Source organism: Erinaceus europaeus, chromosome 22 (assembly GCF_950295315.1).
Source record: "Erinaceus europaeus chromosome 22, mEriEur2.1, whole genome shotgun sequence".
Taxonomy (NCBI): Eukaryota; Metazoa; Chordata; class Mammalia; order Eulipotyphla; family Erinaceidae; genus Erinaceus; species Erinaceus europaeus.
In genome coordinates this window covers 5,740,153-5,764,781 of record NC_080183.1, presented here as the reverse complement: position 1 = coordinate 5,764,781, position 24,629 = coordinate 5,740,153, and the positions used below count along the sequence as shown (strand labels likewise).

Genomic DNA, 24,629 nt, shown 5'->3' with positions numbered 1-24,629 from the left:
TAAAAAAAATAAAAGCGTTAGAAAAAAAAAAAAAAGCTACAGCACTTAGCTTATAGAGCCCGAGCTGCAAGCCAGGATGGCAGCACTGACCCAAAGGAAGACTGCAGTGACAGCAACAGCAAGGCTCGGTGCACAGGAGACCTTCAACTGCACGGCGCCTTAGACTTACTGAGCCCAAGTCCTAACAAGCACAGGTGAAAAGAAAGCGGAAGGCCTGTGACTGGCCCACAGACCTGGGTTCCTGCCCCTCATCCTGGTTTTGGTCTTTCTCAGTGCAGCCACTAGTGGGGAGAGGACAACAGGAAGCAGCCACTGACCAGAGGGCTCTGTCAATGCTGCAGACCCTCGAATGACTTACAGATGGAGAAATGTCGTCGTCATATTTTTTGAGCTGGTTCATGAACTCCAGATGCTTCTTTTCTTCCTCCAGCTGTGCCACTGACTGCTCGCTCTTCTGGAGCTTCTGCTGCGTGTTGGCCAGTTCATCCCGCAGCCACTGGTTCTCCTGGCATAGCCGGCGCACCTGTGCTCGCAGCTTCTGCTTCTCAGACTCCACGGCGTTCAGGTGATTAGACAGAGCCATCATCACCTAGGGAGAGGCAGGCTCAGAGCCCGTGGTGTTCACCCAGTGGGCCCCAGGCCCCAACAGTTTCACACCTACAGCTAAGTTCTCCAGGACACATCAGAACAGGCTGCTGCTTATTCAGAAAGATGCATCTACTTATGAGAGAGAGAGGGAGAGAAAGCCAGAGCACCGCTCTACACAGGTGTGCCAAGAACTGAATGCAGGACCTAGTCTGACACTTCATGTGCCACCCCCAGGCCCTGGATTTCTATTCCACCTGTCAGTCACCAGCTATACGGAGAGTGATAAATCACAGCCAGAAAATACCTACTTTTTCTTTCTGTTTAAGAGCATCTCCAATGGCCTAGGAATGGAAAAACTATATTGCTGACCAGACTGAGCTTGGTACCGGTCTGGACTGCACCCACATTACTTCCCATGTGTAAGGGTTTGTACGCAAGTGTGCGCATGTCCAGAGCACGACGGTAAGGGGCTGGCAGAAGAGCAAGGAAAGGGGAGACAGACAAATGCTCAAGGCCAGGGAGGAAAGAAAGCTGAGGCTAGCACCAAGGGTCAGGACGCAGGGACGCACTGACAGGCCTGTCCACAATGCAGAATTCAGTGGTGCCCACCATCGCTTTCAGGAGCAGGCCTGCCCAGGCCACAGCGCGCTCCTCAAGGTACAGGAGCAGAAAGAGTGTGTGCGTGGGGGTGTGTGTGTGGGGGGGTGGCTTCTGTTAGATCACACAATTAATTTACCCTTTTTTTGTAAAGAATTCATTGGCGGGGAGGGAGACAGCTTACTGGGCAAAGCAAGAAAAGAACCCAGGATCAAATTCTGGCACCACACGAGAAGCGCCACGGCACTGGACACCGCTACCGTAGCATCCCTACCTGTCTCTGTCTCTCCACCTGTATGAAAAAGCCGTCTGGATCAGCAAATCCATGCATGCAGGAAATCCCAGCTCCACAAAAATGTGTCAATAAATCAGACAGCCAGCAAAATAGCTCACTCGAATAGTGTGGGCCTTGCCATATGCATAGTACACAAGGCTTACAAGCAAAGGCTTGGCCCCCGGCACCACAACTGCCAGAGTTGAGCGATGTTCTGATCCAAAAACAAATAAACAGGCCAGAAGAGCTCACCCAGTAGGGCACACACGTTACTGGGTTCAAACCCTGTCACCACAGGGAGCACCTGCCCAGGGCAGCTACAAAAGTGGTGGAGCAGTGCTGTGGTGTCTCCTCTCTCTGCCTCTCTCCCTCTCTCCCTCTCACCTCTCTCTGGGATTAAAATGGAAAAACAAGAGACCATGGAAGCAGCTGAATCATGCAGGTGCAAAGCCCTGTGAAGCCCCAGTGGCAAAGCAAGTAACAGCAGCTGGGGAAATACTACAGCATGTCAGCACAGGCTTGTATTCATGAGACTCTGAGTTCAGTCCCTGCAGTCCCAGGCTTGGTCTCTGGGCTGCATATACTGGAACTGAGCAGTGCTCTGCTAAAAAGCTCACAAATCACTATGAAAAGGAAAGACAGGGGGCCAGGTGGTAGCGCAGCGGGATAAGCGCACGTGGAGCAAAGCTCAAGGACCAGCATAAGGATCCCGGTTCTAGCCCCTGGCTTCCCTTCCCACCTGCAGGGGAGTCACTTCACAGGCGGTGAAGCAGGTCTGCAGGTGTCTTTCTCTCCCCCTGTCTTTCCCTCCTCTCTCGATTTCTCTCTGTCCTATCCAACAATGACATAAATAACAACAATAATAACTACTACAATAAAACAACAAAAGGGAATAAATATATTAAAATGTTTTAAAAATTTTTTTAATAAAATAAAAAGCAGGCCTAGTTCCTACCCACCGTTCCTTTCTCAGTGGTGTATAACCTTTTTTTTTTAAAAAAAAAAAAGATTTTATTTATTTATACATAAAGAATAATAGGCAGAGAGAGAGAGAGAGAGAAGGAACCATCACTCTGGTACATGTGCTGCCGGGGATTGAACTCTGGACCTCACTTTTGAGAGTCCAACATTTTATCCACTGTGCCACCTCCCGGACCACCATAACCTTTTCTTTACTCTTCTATTTTACAGAAAGAGAGTCAGGGAGCCAGGCGGTGGCACACTGGGTGAAGCGAACATAGTACAAAGCACAAGAGCCCACGTGAGGATCCCAGTTCAAGCCCCTGAATCCCTACCTGTAGGGGGGCTGCTTCACAAGCGGTGAAGCAGGTCTGCAGGTGTCTGTCTTTTTGCCTGTTTCCCTCTCTCCTCTCAATTTCTCTGTCCTATCCAATAAAATAGAAAAATGGCCTCCTCCAGGAGCACTAGATTTGTAGTGCTGGCACTGAGTCCCAGTGATAACTCTAGAGGCGAGAGAGAGAGAGAGAGAGAGAGAGAGAGAGAGAGAGCCAAAGTATCACACGCAGTGTCAAAGGTAGAACTCAGCACCTCATGCCTTCAAGTCCAAGATTTATCCACTGTGCCACTTCCAGAACCCAGGGTATGCATACTTCAATTACCTTTCTACTCCAAACCAATTTGGTCCGTTTTTCTCACTGAGTCCATTTCTGCCTAGAATGTACATTTTCTATTAAGGATTTATTTATGAGACAAAGAGGAGGAGGATAGAAGAGGAAGCCAGAGCATCACTCTGGCATAGGCAGCGCCAGGACGGAGCTCAGGGTCTCAAGCCTGACAGTCCAATGCTTTATCCACTCACACGCGACCTCCCAGACCACTGGAATGCGAACCTTTTTGCCTACAAAGCTATCCTTAGGATTCGGTACCTGAACAACTCCACCATTCCTAGCAGTCCTTTAGTTTTCTCTATGATCAAAGGTAAGAGACAGAGGGGAGAAGGGAGTGGGGAGAGAGAAAGGGGGGGGAGAGATGGAGGAGAGACACCTACAGCACTGTTCCAGCACTTGTGAAGTTTCCCTCCTGCAGGTGGGGACCAAGACGAGGCTGAAGCAGGTCCCAAGTGTAACAGCATGCACGCTCTACTAGGTCAGCTGCCACCCGGCCCTTTTTCCTTTCCTTAAAGAAACACATGTTCGACTCTTCCTGAAGCTTGGAGACAGGCTTCTGTCATTTCTCGAGATCAAGCCCACACTTTTTTCCTAATAAAGCTAGTCTTTGCTTGGAGGAAAAGGAAGAAGAAAGAGAAGGAAAAGGAAATTGGCCTATCAACACACACACACACACACACCCGATTTTTTCCCTCCGGGGTTATTGCTGGGGATTGGTGCTGGGACGATGAACACTGTTCCTGGCAGCCATTTTTTTCCATTTTATTGGCTAGGACAGAGAGAAGTTTAGAGGGGAGGGGGAGATAAAGAGGGAGACAGACAGAAACACCTGCAGACCTGCTACACTGCTTGTGAAGCGACCCTCCTGCAGGTGGGGAGCCGGGGTCTCAAACCAGGATCCTTACTTGGGTCCTTGTGCTTTGTACTATGTGCACTTAAGTCAGGGTGCCACCGCCTGAAACTCCCCTCCCCCCATTTTTCTTTAGGAAGCTACTTCTTCCTGCATATAAGGGAAGGAGGCCAGCACCTCGGTGCTCCAGCTACTGCATCTTGGCAGCATGACAAAAACGAGCCTCAGCAAGTGCCCACTGCAGTCTCGTCTGGGCTGGGGCAGAAGCCAGTCTCTCTTCATCCTGAGTCTGAAGTCTGACAGCATTCCCCAGGCTCCGGCACAGCTAGGTGTGGCTACTGTTGTAGGTGATGACAGCTAAGCATTCTGTACAAGCTCAGGAAGTAAAGAGAAGAGGCACACCCTTCCTGTCCTTCCCCATCCTGGAATGGGGTCACATGACTCCAACTGGCGTCCATGAGGCTGGCTGCAGGGTAGGTACAGTGGCAAAGGTGCCAGGGGCCCCTGTCCACCAAACAGCTGTCTGGAACAGCTCCCCTCCACCTGTCACACATGGTCACCATTTTCTGTGTGTATGTTTTTAAGCATTGTTTTTGTTCTCTGCGCTATGCTGCCAAACTAAAGCCTAAATGACAGGTCACTTCCGCTGGCTGTTTTTTGCTAATTCCCCATCACTTCTGTAACACACAGAACCCAAACCTATGCTGAGACCCCAAAGTCTCCGTGACGCCCACGGTCCCTCCTCATACCTGTGCTTCACTCAGGCCAAGTTCCAGCATCTCCAAGGACTTCCGGATCATGTTGGACTTCTCTTCCACCAGATTACTCTCGTCATCTTTCTTCAAGCACTTCAGAGTCTCCAGCAGGCTTTGTAAGATGGAGTTGTGCTCATTCTTCAGGGCTTCCAGGCCCTGAATTACTTGCTTTGTCTTAGAAATAATTTCATCCTGTGTGAGCTTTTCCGACTTCTCTTCCTTTATGTACACCATTGTGGACATGTTGTCATACATTCTGGAGTGGAAAAAGGAGACAGCCTCATTGCATGCACGATTTGTCCCAGCCTCAACAGTGCATGCACACACACAGACTTAACATTCCTAGGCCGATTAGAATAATAAATATGCATGTGTGACTTCTCACCTTGAAACACCCTACTATGTACCGTTTTCTCTTTCAGATCCATTTAATCACTTTTCTGGCTCATAGCAGAATTGTTATTTTATGGAAGAAACGACAGCTATGGAAATTAATGCCAAAAACTGGTTAGTAAACATCCAAATGGCTTTTTTAAAATTCCAAAACACAAAATAAAGCCTTAGTGAACAAAATTTTCTTTTTTTTTTTTACCAGAGCAAGCACTGCTCAGCTCTGGCTTATGGTGGTAAAGGGGATTGAACCTGGGACTTTGGAGCCTCGGGCATGAGAATCTCTTTGCATAACCATTATGCTATCTACCTCCCACCCACAAAATTTTATCTGAATGTTTTTGGGGTTTTCCCCTTAGTGAAATGCAAAAGGAGTGTCAAATTCTCAAACGAGCTCTAAATTCACCAGACAAAGCCTTGAGATGTGGTGACATCTGGAGAAGCCAGAGGCAACTGGGAGCAATGCAAGTACTGGAGCAGGCACCGCAAGCGAGTGGCCACGTGGGCCGGGACACGGGGTGGTAAGCCCGGTAGTGTGCTCTACGAGATGTCCACCACCTGCCCCCATTAGAACTTTTGTTCTGAAATTTCAGAACCAAAAAAGATACATAATATTGCCATTGGCTACTTTCTTTTTTAGACACAAATAAGTATTACCTATTTGGAATTTTTGAAGATGGCTTGAGGTTTTTGTTTGCCAAGAGTCATACTATGAAAAGATTGTAAATTAGCTTCCTGAGGCTCCTTTACAAAGCTGAAACAATGGTCCAAGAGATGGTGCAGTGGATAAAGCATTAGACTCTTAAGCATGAGATCCTGAGTTCAATCCCCAGCAGCACAGGTACCAGAGTGATCTCCAGTTCATTCTGTCTCTCCTCCTATCTCTCATTAATAAATAACTAAGTCCCAGATTCTAATCCCCCGCACCACCATCAGCCAGAACTGGGCAGTGATCTGGTATAATAATAAATAGATCAGGCTCCAAAATATGTGTCTTTATCACTGAACTTTTTCTTATTTATTTATTTATTTTGCAGAGCACTGATCAGCTCTAGCTGATGGTAGTGGGGGGGACTGAACCTGAGACTTCAGAGTCTAAGGCATGAGAGTTTCTCTGCGTAACTATTATGTTATCTACCCCCAATTAGTTTAATTTTTTAAGGGAGTTGCTCCAGAACTTGATGCCTTTTTACTCCACCACTCTGTGGATTCTTTTCCATTTTAAATGTGCGTGGTTTTATGCAGTGTGTGGCTTTGTGTGTCTGTCATTGCTCAGTCAGCACTGTATTATTCATGTGGGCAATGTCTCAGTATTTTGTTGCTTATGACCAAATAATAGTCCATGACAGAGCTGTGTGATGTTTTGTTTATCCTGTCCTCAGATGATAAGCATTTTGGGCTGCTCCCACACTTGGGTTTGATTAATAAAACCAAAACACTGATATTCAAGTGTTGTATTTGTCTAGTGTTCTAATTTTGAGTCATCATATGCAAGTTATCACATAAGTGTTTTCAATTTTCTGATCATGCATCTTGGGATGGAATTACTAGGTCATTCTTTAAATTTTGACACTTATGTGATTGAATTCACACCACACTCTAATTTTGAGTTCCAAGGGGTGGAGGGCAGATAGCATAATGTTTATGCAAATAGACTCTCATGCCTGAGGCTCTAAAGTCCCAGGTTCAAACCCCCCCCATCCCCCATACCACCATAAGCCAGAGCTGAACAGTGCTCTGGTTAAAAATAAAAAACAAACTGAATTCCAAGAAAATTCATCTCTTGTCCTTTGGGCAAGTATGGCTTACAATCAGTAAGAATTTCAATATATTTAACTTAATTAATTTTTACTACAGCATGGCTCACCCCTGGTTTCTGGTGTTGTAAAGGACTGAACCTGCGACCTTGGAGCCTCAGACATGAGAATTTCTTTGCAGAGCCATTATGCTGTCTCCTCACACTGCATGAAGGCCCCATATCAAGAATCTGGTCTCCATCTGCAGGGGAGGAAGCTTCACTTCTCTCCCCCTACCCCATCTCTGTCCCTCACCTCTGTTACAAAAAAGGAAACTATGGCCGCAAGGAGCTGTGGATTAGCCATGTAGGCAGCAAGCCCCAGCAACAGCCCTGGTGAATCCCCTGGAAGATTCTGCTCTGCTCTCTGAGAAAGCCAAGGAAGTACTTGAACTCTACACAAATCAGCTTTAATAACAAATAAAGTGCTCTGATGTAATTCTCTCCCCATGTGATTCTCTCTCATATGTAACAAGTAAAATAACATTTAAAAAAGAAGAGTCTGATATGAAAACATAGGAGAACACATTTTCTCCCGTGCCTGAGTGAGTAAGCCTGTGATGCCAAACCTCTAAGAGTAGCCACCCTTGGCTGAACTAACAGGAAGGGGCAACAGCTTTGTGGACATTGTGACAAGAGAGTACACAGCGGGGTGCTAACAGAAGTCGGAGGTAGGAGGATACACAGACTCTGTTCTATGATAGAAAAGGTATCTTCGGGGGTCGGGCGGTGGCGCAATGGGTTAAGCGCACGTGTGCAACACACGTGGTGCAAAGCGCAAGGACCGGCAGAAAGGTCCCGGTTCCAGCCCCGGCTGCCCACCTGCAGGGCAGTCGCTTCACAAGTAGTGAAGCAGGTCTGCAAGGTGTCTCTCTTTCTCTCCCTGTCTTCCTCTCCTCTCTCCATTTCTCTCCGTCCTATCCAACAACGAAGGAACGACATCAACAATAACAATAATAACCACAAGGCTACAACAACAAAGGCAACAAAAGGGGGGGAATGGCCTCTAGGAGCAGTGGATTCATGATGCAGGCACTGAGCACCAGCAATAACCCTGGAGGCAAAAAAAAAGAAGAAGAAAGAAAGAAAAGGTATCTTCAATTCAGACTGAGCTACAAGGGAGAGTAGTGTATGGGGCAGGATAACAGCACTGCTCTGCTTCCTGGAGAGATGGGTGCTGTCCATGGTGCTCCCCTGTGCGATCTACTCACTGAACCACTTCCTGGCCTTGTGTTCACATCTTTAAATCACTTTAGAGAAAACCAGACAGAAAGATGTAAAAGTGTAAAGGTATGAGTTGCTCCATTTCCCACTTCCCAAGAGAACCGATTTTTTGACCTGTTGCCTTTAGTTGCCTTTGGTTAAGAGAACCATCCCAGGTAGAGCCAGCAAGGCGACTCAGCCAGGAGGGCGCCTGCTTTGCCGCCACGTACACGAGCCAGGTACACACACACACACACACACACACACACACACACACACACACACCCGCACTGGGGAGCTTGGATGAGGCAGTGTCTCCCTCTCCCCCTCTTACTGTACAGTTTTCTCTGAAGTCAGGAGGCATTTTTGCACAAAAAAAAAAACATAGAAAAAAGAAAAATATAGAAAAAGGGGGCCGGGTGGTGGCGCACCTGGTTGAGCACACACATTACAGTGGGCAAGGACGCAGGTTCAAACCTCCAAGCTCCCCACCTGCAGGAGTAAAACTTCAAGCAGGGATGTAGATGTCTGTCTCTCTCTCTCTCTCTCCTTATTTCCCCTTTCCCTCTTGATTTGTTTCTATCCAATAAATAAATAAAACAGAAAAACGTATGACTTTTCCAACAGCCCAATAAATAAATCACACATGACCAGGAAGGTGGTTCAGCCAGTCAAGTTCATGCTATACAAAACATACGACACTCATGGCCCAGGAGGCAAAAACTACACTCTCAAGAGTAAGATCTTGTCAGCATTTCCATTTTATAAATAAATACATTAAATAAAATTTAAAAAAAAAGAATAAGGTCTTGGGGGCAGGGGGAATAGCATAATGGTTACGCCAGGTGATTCATGCTTGAGGCTCCAAAATCATAGGTTCATTCCCACACACCACCGTAAGCCAGAGCTGAGCAGTGCTCTGGTGAAAAATAAATAGGGAGTCGGGTGGTAGCACAGCGGGTTAAGCGCACATGGTGTGAAGCGCAAGGACCAGTGTAAGGATCCCGGTTGGAGCCCCCTTCTACCCACCTGCAGGGGAGTTGCTTCACAAGTGGTGAAACAGGTCTGCAGGTGTCTTTCTCTCGCCCTCTCTGTCTTCCCCTCCTCTCTCCATTTCTCTATTCTATCCAACAACAATGACATTAGTAACAACAGTAATAACTACAACAATAAAAAAACAAGGGCAACAAAAGGGGAAATAAATATTAAAAAAAAAGAAAAAGAAATAAATAATGAGGTCTTCGGCTGGGGAGACAGCATAGTGGTTCTGCAAAGACAGGCACGAAAGATCCCAGTTTCAAGCACCAGCACCACCATATACCAGAGCGCTCTGGTAAAAGAAATTAAAAAAAGAAAAAGAAAGAAATCACAGTGAAAATAGTATGAGGTCCTGAATTCAATCCCTGGTATCGCATATGCCACTGTGATGCTGATTTTCTTTTTCCCATTATTCAGTCAAGCACTAATCAAGGCACCGCTGTACACGGAGTCTACAGAGATGATTAAGGCCCATAAGACAAGGAGATGATCCAGGAGAGCTGGTCTAATCCAGAGTCCTTCAAACCTGGGTCAAGGGGCTGGAGAGACAGCTTACCATGTAGGGAGCCTTGTACTAGCCCCAGCACCACATGGGGGGGCCACTATGGCACCAAGGGGAGCTCTGGTACGTGGACTCTAGCTTTAGAAAAGGCCAGCCTGGGAGTCGGGCTGTAGCGCAGCGGGTTAAGCGCAGGTGGCGCAAAGCACAAGGACCGGCATAAGGATCCCGGTTCGAACCCCGGCTCCCCACCTGCAGGGGAATCGCTTCACAGGCGGTGAAGCAGGTCTGCAGGTGTCTGTCTTTCTCTCCCCCTTTCTGTCTTCCCCTCCTCTCTCCATTTCTCTCTGTCCTATCCAACAACGACAACAACAATAATAACTACAACAATAAAACAACAAGGGCAACAAAAGGAAATAAATAAAATATATTTTTTTTAAATTAAAAAAAAAAAGGCCAGCCTGACACACAGTGAAATCATATGTAAGAGGCCCTGACCCTGAAGTAAAATTATAATAATAACAAAAATAAACCTGGGTCAAAAAGTCAGAGAAAGAGGAAGTCAGACTCAAAGTGTGAGAGAATTTGAGATGGAGGAGGGGGTGACCACGCTTCTCTGGAAGATGGAGGCTGCCCCATGACAAGAAATGCAGGTCCCTGGGGAACTGAGAACAGACCAGGGAGGTCACAGGCCAACGGCACAGAGATGCCACGGAGAAGCAGTGCAGACCAGATGGCGGTGTCGGAGCTCAACACCCGTGTGGCCAGCCCAGCCTAACCTCTCGGCCCCAAGTGTGGCTGGCTCTTGGGCAGGCAGGCAGGTCCAGCTGTGTGGCCGCTGCCACTGGCTTCAGGTCCTGTTCTCCCGCCTGAATCCTTGTCTGCAACTCCAGCGGGTTGCCCCAGACTCCTCGAAACCAGAAGCAGCGTCTAGCTCCTCCTTTCCCAAACTCAGTGGGTGTCACCACCAGTCACTGAGTCACCCAGTCAAAGAGGAAGTCATTCCAGAAACACCCTGCAGTAAGTACTTATGAGTCAAAACACTGACACCACTGAGGAAGGCATCGATCCTGCCCTCAGAGATGGGGGGGGGGAACAGTGTGAGCATAAGCAACTAAGCAAGGAGCTCACACCCAGTTTTGCACACGGTGCTGGGGGTGGGTGTGAGGGCACAGGACACCCCCCCACCCACCCAGATGTGCTGTACCTAGTGGAGCCAGAGAGGAAGAGGACAAGGGGTGCGCCTGGACACGGGCAGACACCAGGCTTCACTGGGGCTGGGGACATGGCCACCTCCTCAGCCCTCTCTGCCCATCTGTCCTGCCCACCCCACCCTAATCTAGCTCCGCCCTCACTTGGCGGGCCAGTGGCTTCTTGGCCAGTGTCACTCTGGTTCACAGCTTCTGCCCTCACGTCCTAGGATCCTGGCAGCCGTCCTTCTCCCCCCACCCCAACCCCCCCCCCCACTACACTCCACCACTCCCTACCTCGCTGGGCCGATTCACACCTTTTCTATTTGTCGTTTCATCTGACAGGACAGAGAGAAATGGGGAAGGGTGGGGGGAGAGAGAAACACCTGTAGCACTGCTTCACCTTTCCTGAAGCTTCCTGCCTGCAGGTGGGGTCCAGGGGGCTTGAACCCAGGTTCTTGCAGATGCTGATGTGTGGTCAACTGGGGGTACCACTGCCCAGCACCCCCCAGCCAGCTCACCTTTCAAGCCTCACCTCTTCAGGATACTCACCACAGGGTTTCACCTCACCTCACCTGTGGAATCTCCCACCCAGTGAGAGCATCTAGCTCAGGTCTCCTATCTCTAGATCCCAACTACTTAGCACCAGCACCCCCCCATCCACTAACCTATAACAAGTACAACTACAATGTTAATTTTTTTTTAATTTTATTTATTTATAAGAAAGATAGGAGAGAGAAAGAACCAGACATCACTCTGGTACATGTGCTGCCAGGGATTGAACTCAGGACCTCATGCTTGAGAGTCCAAAGCTTTATCACTGCGCCACCTCCCGGACCACACAATGTTTAATTTTTTAAAAAATATATTTATTCCTTTTTTGTTGCCTTGTTGTTTGTTATAGTTATTACTGTTGTTGTTATTGATGTTGTCGCTGTTGGATAGGACAGAGAGAAATGGAGAGAGGAGGGGAAGACAGAGAGGGGGAGAGAAAGACAGACACCTGCAGACCTGCTTCACCACCTGTGAAGCGACTCCCCTGCAGGTGGTGAGCCGGGGGCTCGAACCAGGATCTTTACATCCGTCCTTGCACTTAACCCGTTGCGCTACCGCCCAACTCCTAATTTAAAATTTTTTTTTAATTTATTTACTCCCTTTTGTTGCCCTTGTTGTTTTATTGTTGTAGTTACTATTGTTGTTAATGTTGTCGTTGTTGGATAGGACAGAGAGAAATGGAGAGAGGAGGGGAAGACAGAGAGGGGGAGAGAAAGACAGACACCTGTAGACCTGCTTCACTGCTTATGAAGTGACTCCCCTGCAGGTGGGGAGCCGGGGGCTCGAACCGGGATCCTTGAGCCGGTCCTTGCGCTTTGCGCCACCTGTGCTTAACCTGCTGCACTACCACCTGACTCCTGATGTTAACATTTTAATCGTTCATCAGTCTTGGCAGAGCGGGAGACAGTGCTAGACTCACAGGCATGGGGTCCGAGTCGGGTCCCAACACTATGTGTACCAGAAAGATTAGCTGAGCTGCCGGACTCTCCCTCCCTCCTTCTCTCAAATAAATAAATTTTTAAAAAGTTTTTTTTTTGGTGGGGCAGGTAATGGTGCACCCGGTTGAGCGCACATGTTACAGTGAGCAAGGACCGGAGTTTGAGCCCCGGGCCCCCACCTGCAGGGGGAAAGCTTCACAAGTGGTGAAGCAGGGCTGCAGGTGTCTCTCTGTCTCTCTCCCTCTCTATCACCCCCTCCCCTCTCAATTTCTGGCTGTCTCTATCCAAATAATTCAATATAAATAAAAATCTTGTCCGTACTTTTGTCTGGGATATTACTATAGCTCTTCTGCTGAAGTACTGGTTTCTTATCAGACCCCAGTGGTTTCCAGGTATACAAGTTCTAGATTTCATTCAACTTCTGATTTTCCTATTTCTAGTTTTCTTTGTACACAACTATATTTTAAGACTTTATAATCCTGGGGGACCAGGCCAGGTGGTGATACACCTGGTTGAGCACATGTGCTACAATGTGCAAAGATCTGAGTTCAAGCCCCTGGCCCCTGCCTGCAGGGGAAGAAGCTTCATGAGCAGCAGCTGAAACAGTGCTACAGGTGTCTCTCCCTCTCTGCTCTCTATTTCTCTCTGTCTCTATGCAAAATAAATGAGTTTAAAAGAGAGAGAAAAATTTTATAGTCCTGTATGGAAAACTACATACTGATCTATTTTTCAACAGAAAGCATGATGCAGTTTGGAAGAGGGAAAAAAAAAAAAAAAAAAAAAAAAAAAGGTGTTTTTTAAATAGCAGCAGTTGTGGGGCCCAGTGGTGACTCACACCCTAGAGCGCAAGTGGTTGTCACCAAGCACCTGCAGGGAGGGAAGGCTCAGGAGCAGTGGAGCAGGGCTGCAGGTGTCTTTCTCTCTCCCTCTCACTGTGTCTCTGTCTCTCTTATACAAAAAGAGGAGGAGGAGGAGGAGGAGATGGCTACTGGGAGCAGTAGAGTCTTAATGCAGGCATGATTAGCTCCACTGGTCACCCTGGTGACAGTAAATAAATAAATAAATAAATAAATAAATGGCTGTTGCTTCTATTTTCTATGAAATATCTAGACATTGTGCCCGCCCCAGGCCTCTCCTGCTTCTTTCCTGGGGGTCTGCAGGACACTGTCACACACACGGGAGGTTCCCACTGGGGTCCCCCGCACCCCAACATCACAGCACCGCAGGCTGCCAGGCTCCCACGGTGTCTTCCTGCAGAGCCTGAACCCTGCCTGGTGTTGACTATCGCAAACAGAACACGGGGTGAGTCTCTGGCCCCGGTCTAAAGCTAGTCCCCAGTCGCTGCAAGAGGGCCACAGCGAGAGGGATAGACAGACAAGACAGACAGACGGAGGGAGGGACGGAGACAGGGAGAGAGACACTCCTCGCCGCCGCCCTGGCGCAACCCTGGCGGGTCCCGAGCACAGTCACGGCACCGCCACCGGACATCAAAGAACCGGCCACCTGCCTCCCGGCAGCTCGGGCTCTTGCCCCCGGAGACATTTCCGCAGCTGGCGCAGCCCCGACCGTCAGGACCGACCGTGAGCAGCGGCCCTAAGCCCACGGGCCGGCCCACGGGCTTGAGACCAGCCGCCGGCCGGCGGGGCGTCAGGGGCAGCCGGGCGCTCAGCAGGGCGGTGCCCGGCAGAGGGCGGGGCGGGCGGGACGAAGCCGCGGACAAAGCCGGCCGCCGCCTCCCTCCCGCAGCAGCTGCGCCCGGAGCGTGGGCACCGCGGGCCCCGAGGACCCGGCCTGCGGGGGCGCGGGGGCGCGGGGCGCGGGGCGGGCGGCCGGATGAGGGCGCGGGGCCGGCGATGGCCGAGCACCGGGAGCGGGGCCGGATGGAGACTGAGCACTGGGCGCGGACTGAGCACCCACAGAGGCCGGGGTGACAAGCGGGCCCGGGTGAGCACCGAGCACCGGCAGAGACCCGCCAGGAAGGCGGACAGGGAGGAGGACGCGGGGCCGAGCACCGGGAGGGGCCCGGGGACGGGGAGCGGACCCGGACGGAGCCTGAGCACCGGGCGGGACCCGGGGACGGGGACGGGGACGGGGACGGGGACGGGGAGCGGGCACCCGGGGAGCTCCCGGAAGGCGAGGGCGGCGGCGGGGGGCCGGGCCGCGGGCGCCCACTCACCGTGCTGCTGGGCCGCTGTCAGCCGCCGGGCCGGGCCGCGGAGAGGGCCGCCGCCTCAGGGCTCGCGCCGCCTCACGAGCCGGGCGCCCCGCAGCACGCCCGGCCGCCCGCTGTCCCCGCGCTCCGCTCGCAGCCGCCGCCCGTCAGCGCCGCCGCGGAAGATGGCGCTTCGCGTTCCTCCCCCGGCCCACAAGGCCCCGCGCGTGACGTCACCAGGGCGGGGCGGGGCCAGCGGAGGGGCGGGGCCTCCGGCTCGGCTGCTGCGCCGGGGGTCCTGCAGGCGCCGCGTCCAACCAGGGCGGGACGCGGGCTCCCCCGGGCCTGAAACTCTCAGTCCGGATCCGCGCTACCCGGCCCCTGGACGCCAGAATCAGCGCCCCGGGGTTTTCCCGGCGAAGACCTCGCCCCAGCGGCGTCTTGCGGGGACAGTGGGCGGGCCCAGGGGAGAGGTCACCGGACACCCCCTGCAGGGCAGCACCCCGGGGTGGGGGCCCTCCTGCGGCCTGACTCAGCAGCCGGCCCCGAGTCGCTGCTGACTCAGTGCGCAGGGCACGGCTTCCGGGCCGCCGACCAGCCCCCAGGGCCTCACCCCCTCCCGTCCCGACCCGTCCCGACCCGTCCCGTCCCGTCCCGTCCCGTCCCGTCCAGAGCCCTCACGGTGGGCGGCAGCCCCTCTTCCCAGCAGCGACAGGGGGAAAGAGAGACAGATAGGCACCTGCAAACCTGCTTCAACCGCTTGTGAAGCGACCCCCCCCCCCGCAGGTGGGGAGCCGGGGCTCAAACCGGGATCCTTAGGCTGGTCCTTGTGCTTTGTGCCACCTGCACTTAACCCACTGCGCTACCGCCCGACTCCCAATTTTTTTTTTGAGACAGACAATAACTAAAGCTTCTTTCAGTGTGGTGAGGGGCCTGGGTTTTGTGGGTGGCAAAGCAGCAAAGTTTCCAAGTGAGCTATTGTGCTAGCCCCAGAATGTTCTGATTCTCTCTCTCTCTAATGAATACATTATATATATATATATATATATATATATATATATATATATATATATATATATATATATATATATATATATATATATATATATATATGTAGTTGGCCCAGGAGTCGTGGAGTCGTGCGTACTGTCCGGAGGCCTAGACAGGGTGTTGACCTGACACTGGCCCCTGCCGCAGTCCCTGCTGGGCCCTGGCAGTGCTGAGTCTCAGGGTGAGAGCCTTGAGGAAGACTGACTCTACTCACTGCCCTGGTGGTGGTGGATGTGGAGTGAAGGGGAGTGCACCCGAGCATAGGGGTTCACTCTAGAGTGGGGGTGCACTGGAGTAAGTGTGAATCGGGGACTGTGATGCTACAGTGAGAGGGTGCCCGGCAGTGTGTCCAGTAGGAAGGGGGGGGCAGGATGCTGAGATTGGCACCTACTCTCCCCAGAATGCAGACTCATCTCCCCAGAACTCTGCGCGGCTGGCTCCTCCCACCATCTGGGGAGGGAGGGGCTCAGTTCACTCTTTAAATATTTTATTATCTTTTTTTTTTTTAAGATTTTTTATTTATTTATGAGAAAGATAGGAGGAGAGAGAAAGAACCAGACATCACTCTGGCACATGTGCTACCGGGGATCGAACTCAGGACCTCATGCTTGAGAGTCCGAAGCTTTATCACTGAGCCACCTCGCGGACCACAATATTTTATTATCTTTTAAAACTTTTTTTTAATTATATTTATTTATTTATTGAATAGAGAGTCAGAAATCGAGAGGGACGGGAGGGATAGAGAGGGTGAGAGACAGAGACACCTGCAGCACTGCTTCACCACTTGTGAAGCTTTCTCCCTGCAGGTAGGAACTGGGGGCCTGAACCTGGGTCCTTGAGCACTATAATTTGCGCTCAACCAGGTGTGCCACTCTTGCACACGCAGTACTAGGGACATTTTTTTGGCAGGGGGTGGAGCGGACCTCATATACTTTAAGTCAAAAGCTCTAGTCACTGCACCACCTCCTAGATCATGTGACTTTTTCATTCTTTGAAGATAAAAAAAAAAAGGGGGTCTGGGTGGTGGTGCAGTGGATAAAGCATTGGATTATCAAGTGTGAAGTCCTGAGTTCAATCCCCGGCGGCAGCACATGTATCAGAGTGATGTCTGGTTCTTTCTCTTCTTTCTCATGAATAAATAAAATCTAAAAAAAAAAAGGTTTCTACCTTTAAAAAAAAAAAAAGTGGCCTAGAAAGTGGCATAGTGGGGCTGGGCGGTGGCGCACCTGGTTGAGTGCACATGTTACAGTGCACAAGGACCTAGGTTCGACCCCTAGCCTCCACCTGCAGGGGGAAAACTTTGCAAGTGGTGAAGCACTATTGTAGGTGTCTCTCTGTCTTTCACCCTCTCTATCCTCCCCTTCCCTCTCGATTTCTGACTCTATCCAATAAATAAATAATTTTAAAAAATTTAAAAAAAAAAAAAAGTGCCATAGTGACTACAGTCCTAGACTTGCAAGCATGAGGTCCTAGTTCTAGCTCCAGCATCACTTGTGCCTGTGCCGGAGTGACACTCCGGTTCTCTTCCTTCCCTGCCCCTCAATATAGAATAAGGTTTCAGAATAAGGCATCAGGAGGGGGTAGAAAGCATAATGGTTATGCAGAGAGACTCTTATGCCTGAGGCATAAATCCCAGGTTCAACTCTCCCACACCACCATAAAACAGAGCTGAGCAGTGTGCTGGTAAAAAAAAAAAAAAAGGCATCAGAGAGCGCTGTTCTGTCATCCATGAGGCCTCCCACCAGGTGCTACGCTCTTCGTTAAGCTGCCAGCACCCTGGGTCTGTATCGTGGCCTCACCACCTGGGAGGCTCGGCTGGCCACAGGCATAGGAACATCTGCACTGTGGTCCAGGAGGTGGCGCAGTGGCTATGGCACTGGACTCTCAAGTATGGGGTCCTGAGTTCAATCCCCGGCAGCACATGTACTGGAGTGATGTCTGGTTCTTTCTCTCTCTCCTGTCTTTCTCATTAATAAATAAATACAATCTTTAAAATAAAAAGAAAGAAACAGCTGCACCAGCTTGCTGAGTGAGCACCAGAACCCACTCTGAGAAACAGCAAGCCTAAGCAGAAACGGAGAGAACAGCTAGGATTCCAGACAACTACAGCTTAGAGCGGGTCCTGCTCCTCTCTCCCACCCCTGCCCCTGCCCCTGCCCCTGTCGCTTGCGGGGCGGGGGGGGGGGGGAGATGCCATGGAGCTGGGGAGTGGGACTGGCTTCCTTCCAGGGCGGCCTCTGAAAGCTGTGCTATCAATTCCTTCCCAAAGCTGCTGATGCGGCAGACATGAGCCTTACTTAGCCTCCCACGCAGGCTCAGGTTAGCTCCAAGTTAGATCTGATGATGGGGACTCCCAGGGGTCACCCCCAAAAATGGACCCAAGCAGAAACCCTTAGGGGAGGCTGGAAATGGGGGACAGGTGTGGGCAGGGTTGAGCCCTCGCTTGGAAGTGTCACTGCAGTCTGGTCCTCCAGCGTGGCCTGGCCTCCTGCTTGTCACCCTGGAACCTCCCTCTCTGCTAACGGGGTCAGGATCACAGGCAGTTAGGGGCCAGGAAGGGCACAGCCCCTGGAGACCAGCCCACACTTGGTCTTCCCACAGACCTTGGCCACCCGCTGGCCACAGGGGAGGCTGGTCTGCCATCCACGCACCTCAGGGCCCCCTGTGGGCTAAGACCCCCTCCCCGCCCCCCACTTTCAGAGCAGGTATCAGGAATCTCTGGGGGTGGCTGATGCTGCAGTGCTGCGCAGTGGACACTGGCATGAGCTGCAGAAACTTCAAAATGAGGACTCACAGGCCTGTGAGCCACAGGGCACCTTCCCACCCCCCGGGGGGAAACTAAGCCAGGCAGACAGTAACTAGAGGACCCAGCTGGAGAAATCTGAGGTGGATCCTGACTAAACGCGGTCAGAGCAACACAAAATCCCTTCAACAGGGCTCAGGAAGTAGCTGAGCAGCACAGCACTGGACTAGCAGACCTGTGGCCTCGGGCTTATTCCCAGCACTGCTTGTTCCAGAATGCCACACTGCTCTCTCCCCCTCCTAAAAAGAAATTAACTGGGGGTCGGGCGGTGGTGCAGTGGGTTAAGTGCATGTGGTGCAAAGCGCAGAGACTCCTGTAAGGATCCCGGTTCCAGCCCCTGGCTCCTCACCTGCAGGGGAGTCGCTTCACAGGCGGTGAAGCAGGTCTGCAGGTGTCTTTCTCTCCCCTTCTTTTTTTTTTTTAAATATTTATTTTATTTATTTATTCCCTTTTGTTGCCCTTGTTGTTTTATTGTTGTAGTTATTATTGTTGTTGTCGTCGTCGTTGTTGGGTAGGACATAGAGAAATGGAGAGAGGAGGGGAAGACAGAGAGGGGGAGAGAAAGACAGACACCTGCAGACCTGCTTCACCGCCTGTGAAGCGACTCCCCTGCAGGTGGGGAGCCGGGGTTCGAACCGGGATCCTTATGCCAGTCCTTGTGCTTTGCGCCACGTGCACGCAACCTGCTGTGCTACAGCCCGACTCCCTTTCTCTCCCCCTCTGTCTTCCCCTTCTCTCTCCATTTCTCTCTGTCCTATCCAACAACAAACAACATCAACAATGGCAATAATAATAACCACAGTGAGGCTACAACAAGGACAACAAAAAGGGGGGAAAAATGGCCTCCAGGAGCCCTGGATTCATGGTGCAGGCACAGAATCCAGCAATAACCCTGGAGGAAAAAAAAAAGAGAGAGAGAGAGAGAGAGAGATTAACTTTAAATCGGGTGGAGCACAGAGCAGCTGAGACAGGCTGAAGCCTCATGCTCCTGCTCTGCGCGAGGGAGGACAGAGAGTAGCTACCCCACCCGCCCACAGTGCCTGTCACCCACCAGGCTGCTCTGCCTTGGGGGGGGGGCATGGCCGAGGGTCCAGAGGGCTGAGCTGCACAGCGCCACAGGACCATGTCCAGCAGGACCTTTCTCCTCAGGGGACGTGCTTCGCAATCCAGCGGGTTAAGCGCACATGGCGCGAAGCGCAAGGACCGGCATAAGGATCCCGGTTCGAGCCCCCGGCTCCCCACCTGCAGGGGAGTCGCTTCACAGGCAGTGAAGCAGGTCTGCAGGTGTCTTTCTTTCTCTCCCCCTCCTCTCTCCACTTCTCTCTGTCCTATCCAACAACGACATCAGTCATAACTACAACAATAAAACAACAAGGGCAACAAAAGGGAATAAATAATATATATATGGCGGGGGAGTTGGGTGGTAACACAGTGGGTCAAGTGCAGGTGGTGCAAGGACGGGCGGAAGGATCCTAGTTCGAGCCCCCCCAGTCCCCAACTGCAGGGGAATTTCTTCACAGGCAGTAAAGCACAGTCGCTTCACAGGTGGTGAAGCAGGTCTGCAGGTGTCTGTCTTTCTCTCCCCGTCTTCCCCTCCCTCTCTCCATTTTTCTCTATCCTATCCAATAATGACATCGATAACAACAACAATAATAACTACAATAATATTTTTTTAAAAGGGCAAAAAAAGGGAATAAATATTTTTAAATTTTTTAAATATGTAACTAAAATAGTAAAATTAAAAAATAATAATCATTAAAATATAGCAGAGGAAAAGCATCACAAGTGAAGCATCACGAGTGGTGAAGTAGGGCTGCAGGTGTCTGTCACTTTCCCTCTCTATCTCCCCGTCCTTATCCAATAATAAGTTAAATAAAAAGATGTTTAGAAAAAAAAAAAGACTAATCCAGGAGTAAATAGTTTAAAAACCAAATCAGCAGTGGTCCAGGAGGTGGTGCAGTGGCTAAAGCATTGGATTCTCAACCATGAGGTCTTGAGTTCAACCCCTGGCAGCACATGTACCAGGGTGATGTCTGGTTCTTTCTCTCTCTCCACCTGTCTTTCTCATGCATAAATAAATAAATGATTTTTAAAAAATCAAGTCAATAATCAGGTCTTCCCAAGAACAAAGGCCCAGGTTCAGATGTCTTCGCTAATGAATTCTACACTTTCAAAGAAGAAATAACACCCGTCCTGCTCAACTACCCCCAATATGGAAGGAGTCACTCCCAGACATATTCCACAAGACCAGGGTCATTCTGACACCCACCCCCCCAAGAAAAAACAGGAAATGACAATGCAAAAATGGCAATCCCACTCCCTAGCCACATCAGAGTGGCATCTCTGTAGAAATCCTCAAAAAAAAATCGGCAAATAGAACCCAACAACATAAGAACAAATGAGATCATCCTATAGTTGTAGGAATGGTTCAATATAAGCAGATGAGTGCATGTACTATACCACATTAATATAACATATATGCAAATAAGTTCATGTACTATACCACATTAATATAACATATATACAAATAAGTTCATGTACTATACCACATTAATATAACATATATGCAAATAAGTTCATGTACTATACCACATTAATATAACATATATGCAAATAAATTCATGTACTATACATTAATATATACATATTTACTTATTTTTTAATGAGAGGGAGAGATAAAGAACCAGACATCACTGTGGTACAAGTGCTGCTGGGGATCAGACTCAAGACCTGATGCGTAAGAGTCCCAACACTTTATCTCACACTGAGCCACCTCCCGGACCATTATGTTTATATTTTTCATTTTATTATTTTTCTATTTCTTTACCAGAGCACTGTTCAGCTCTGGTTTGTGGTGGTGCAGGGGGTTGAACCCCCTGGGAGAAAGAGGAAGAAACATACCTGCAGACCTGCTTCACTGCTCCTGAAGCCTCCCTCTGCAGATGGGGACCAGGGTCCTTATGCATAGTGGTCTGTGCACTCAGCCAGGGGCATCTCCAGACGAACTCAAACTAGGTTATTGTTTTATTATATTATTTATTTTCCCTTTTGTTGCCCTTGTTTTTATTATTGTTGTAGTTGTTGATGTCGTCGTTAGGACAGAGAAATGGAGAGAGGAGGGGAAGACAGAGAGGGGGAGAGAAAGAGAGACACCTGCAGACCTGCTTCACTACCTGTGAAGTGACTCCCCTGCAGGTGGGGAGCTGGGGACTCGAACTGGAATCTTTAGACCGGTCCTTGTGCTTCATGCCAGGTTCACTTAGCCTGCTTCGCTACCAGGTTATTTATTTATTGTTGTTGATGATGTTGTCATTGTTGGATAGGACAGAGAGAAATGGAGAGAGGAGGGGAAGACGGAGGGGGAGAGAAAGACAAACACCTGCAGACCTGCTTCACCGCCTGTGAAGCGACTCCCCTGCAGGTGGGGAGCCGGGGGCTCAAACCGGGATCCTTACTCTGGTCCTTGCGCTTTGCGCCACGTGCTGTGAACTTAATCTACTGCACTATCGCCCAACTCCCAAATTACGTCATTTTAAAAGAAGCATGTGGGTGGACATGGGTAGATACCATAATGGTTATGCAAAGAGACTCTCATGCTCAAGGCTCCAAAGTCCCAGGTTCAGTCCCCTGCACCGCCACAAACCAGAGCTGAGCAGCGCTCTGGTAATAAGTAAATGAATTAGAACAAAAGGGCCACGGGCTGGAGAGTGATTTCAGCAGCAGAGTCTAGGGCCTGCGTGCCACGTTCGGTCCCTGAGACCATACATGCTGGGGGAAGAGGTACTCTGGTCTCCCTCACAGAGAGATGGAAAGAGGGACATAGCAGGCGGTGAAGCAGGCCTGCAGGTGTCTGTCTTTTTTGCCCCGTCTTCCCCTCCTCTCTCCATTTCTCTCTGTCCTATCTAACAATGACGACATCAATAACAACAATAAAAAGCAAGGGCAACAAAAGGGAAACTAAATGATTTTTAAAAAGACGAACATGATTCACGCACATGATTCACACTGCAGAGGCAAAGGCTGAGAAGTGTGGCTTTATCACCCTGGAGGAGGTTAAGATAATTCTCCACCAGGGCCCTCTGCTTTCAGGAGCTGTGCTGGCCCTCAGTGCATCCAGGCTCGGACCCAGTGCCTCCCACTAAACCCACTCACTGCTCCCGTGAGGCAGTGCAGGCAGCCCCTAGGTCATCCCACCAGTGAGTCCGGGTGTGATTATTTAAGATGTATTTATGAGGGAACCAGAGCCTCACTAGGAATCAAACTCAAGACCTCATGCCTGAAAGCATAGTATTTTATACCCATTGCATCACCTCCCAGGCCGCAAAACTTCATTATTTAAACATTTTATTTTAACCTTCTTTTACATTTTTTTATTATCTTTATTTATTGGATAGAGACAGTCGTAAATCAAGAGGGATGGGGGTGGGAGAGAGAGAGACAGACACCTGCAGCCCTGCTTCACCACTTGCAAAGCTTTCCCCCTGCAGGTGCGGACCAGGGGCTCAAACCTGGGTCCTTGCACATTGTAACATGTGCACTCAACTGGGTGCGCCACCACCCGGCCCCAATATTTTATTTTAATGAGAGAGATACAAAGACCAGAGCACTACTCATCTCTGGCTTCTGATGGTGCTAGGGGCACTGCTCATCTCTGGCTTCTGATGGTGCTGGGGACTGAACCTGGGAGTTTAGAGCCTCAGGCATGAAAGTCTTTTGCAGAACCATTATGCTGTCTCCCCAGCCAAAACCTTCATACTTTATATTGCTTTGTTTCAAGGTGGCGTAATAAATGGAGACACAGTGCTTGGGCCCCTTTCAGTGTCACTCCATGGCCAAGAGCCAGCTTGGAATCTGCTCAGGACAGTCACAGGGCCACTGCACTGACATGCTACCAAGGGCCCCTTGAGGGATGGGTCTCGGGTATCACAGATTTGAGCCCTGGGGCCTGGCCACATTCTGGTCTCGGCACCATGGAAGGGAGGCGGAGAAGACACTCCTAGTTGCCGGTCTTCCTTGGCTTAGGTCGAAGCTTGTTCCATATCCTTTCCAGAGCCACTTTCCCCATGAAGAAGGTGATGGCAAAATTGCGCTTGTACCAGTCTCTGCAGAGGAACAGGACAACATGGGTGACGGTCCCAGCAGCGAGCCAGCCCTCCACCCCCAGGAGCTCCCAGGTCTGCGCCACCTCCTGCTCTCCCCTGCTCTGCTCTCATCACACAAACTATCTGTTAATACCAAGTCCACCCAATAGCCTCCGGCTTTCAGTCGGTACACCCAACCTCACTCCACCCTGTTCCCGGGGCGCTTTTGCAAGCCTTCTCTCATTTTTGCTAGAAAACTTCAAACTTCTGTTAGAAGCCAGAGCCCCCCGAGTCCCATGGCATTCTTGGGGAGACAAGAACTAAGTTGAGCGCTGGGGCGTGAACACTCGGCAAATCGAATCTGGCAGGCTCTGCGGGAACGTGGCTTGCACGGGAAGCACAGGACCGAGGTATCCAGAGAAAGCAGCCCATTCAACACGAGCGCCAAGGCCAGTCTCCACGCCCTGATTTTCTAAGCGAGCTGTGTTTTGTGATCTGCCTCGAGAGATGAGCCCACAACTTCTTGCACAAATTGGGAATGAACTCAGTCACGGGCAAGGAAGGCCGCAACTGCTCTACGGAACACGCCAGGCCCGCAGAGCACGGCTGGCACAGCCGGGACCAATGAGCGAGCGGGTGGCTTCCACATCAAACTGGACTGGGATGAAGGGAGGAGGAGAGCCGAGTGAGAGGGAGACGCTAGGGCTCTGCAGGCTGACAGCCGGCCTCTCCACAGAAGTGAGGCCAACAGAGGGAGCAGTGCCCTCAGTAAACGAGAAAGGCTTCCCGAGGAAGGCAGGGCCAGCGCAGCAGGCTAAGGCCTTACGGTAAGGAAAAGCCAGATCCCACACCACCAACTAGCACCTTGATTTGACCGCCTGTGAGGAGGCAGGTGAGCTAAGCATCTGTTTCGCACAGGGGAAGCAGGTGTGAGGTGTGTGTGTGTGTGGGGGGGGGGTGTTCAGGCGGCACTGCTGATTCCGGGAGTGGCAGACACCAAGGCTGCTCCTGCCCCAGGCTCCTCAGCGGAATGACAGCCACCCATAGTGTCAGTACAGGGCGTGCCAGTTAGGGGCCTGCCCACCCAAAGAACTCAAAGCCCTCAGTGGTAAATGTCTACTGTAGGTATGTATGTATTGGATAGAGACAAAGAGAAATGGAGAGGAAGGGGAGACAGCAAGGGAGAGACAGAGACACACCTGCAGCCCCTGTAGGTGGGACCAAAGGCTTGGCCCAGTTCTTT

At 50.6% G+C, this 24,629-nt stretch overlaps 1 protein-coding gene across 22 annotated transcripts in view; it reads right to left on the bottom strand.

The window, feature by feature from the left end:
* Positions 1–24,629, bottom strand: part of LOC103109307 (kinesin light chain 1) — a 67,666-nt gene that overhangs the window by 28,565 nt on the left and 14,472 nt on the right. For 11 of the 22 annotated variants that reach the window (XR_009547236.1, XM_060181134.1, XM_060181140.1 and 8 more), the window contains exons 1-3: positions 14,477–14,691; positions 4,687–4,948; positions 359–589 (exon numbers count right to left, since the gene is read on the bottom strand). Coding sequence is in view for 21 of the 22 variants with exons in the window: in XM_060181134.1 (XP_060037117.1) it covers positions 359–589; positions 4,687–4,947 (492 nt within the window). In the remaining variant the exon portion in view is untranslated. Of the gene's footprint in view, positions 1–358; positions 590–4,686; positions 4,949–14,476; positions 14,694–24,629 lie in introns of those variants that run through there. The other 11 variants (XM_060181137.1, XM_060181139.1, XM_060181147.1 and 8 more) reach the window with 4 other exon arrangements.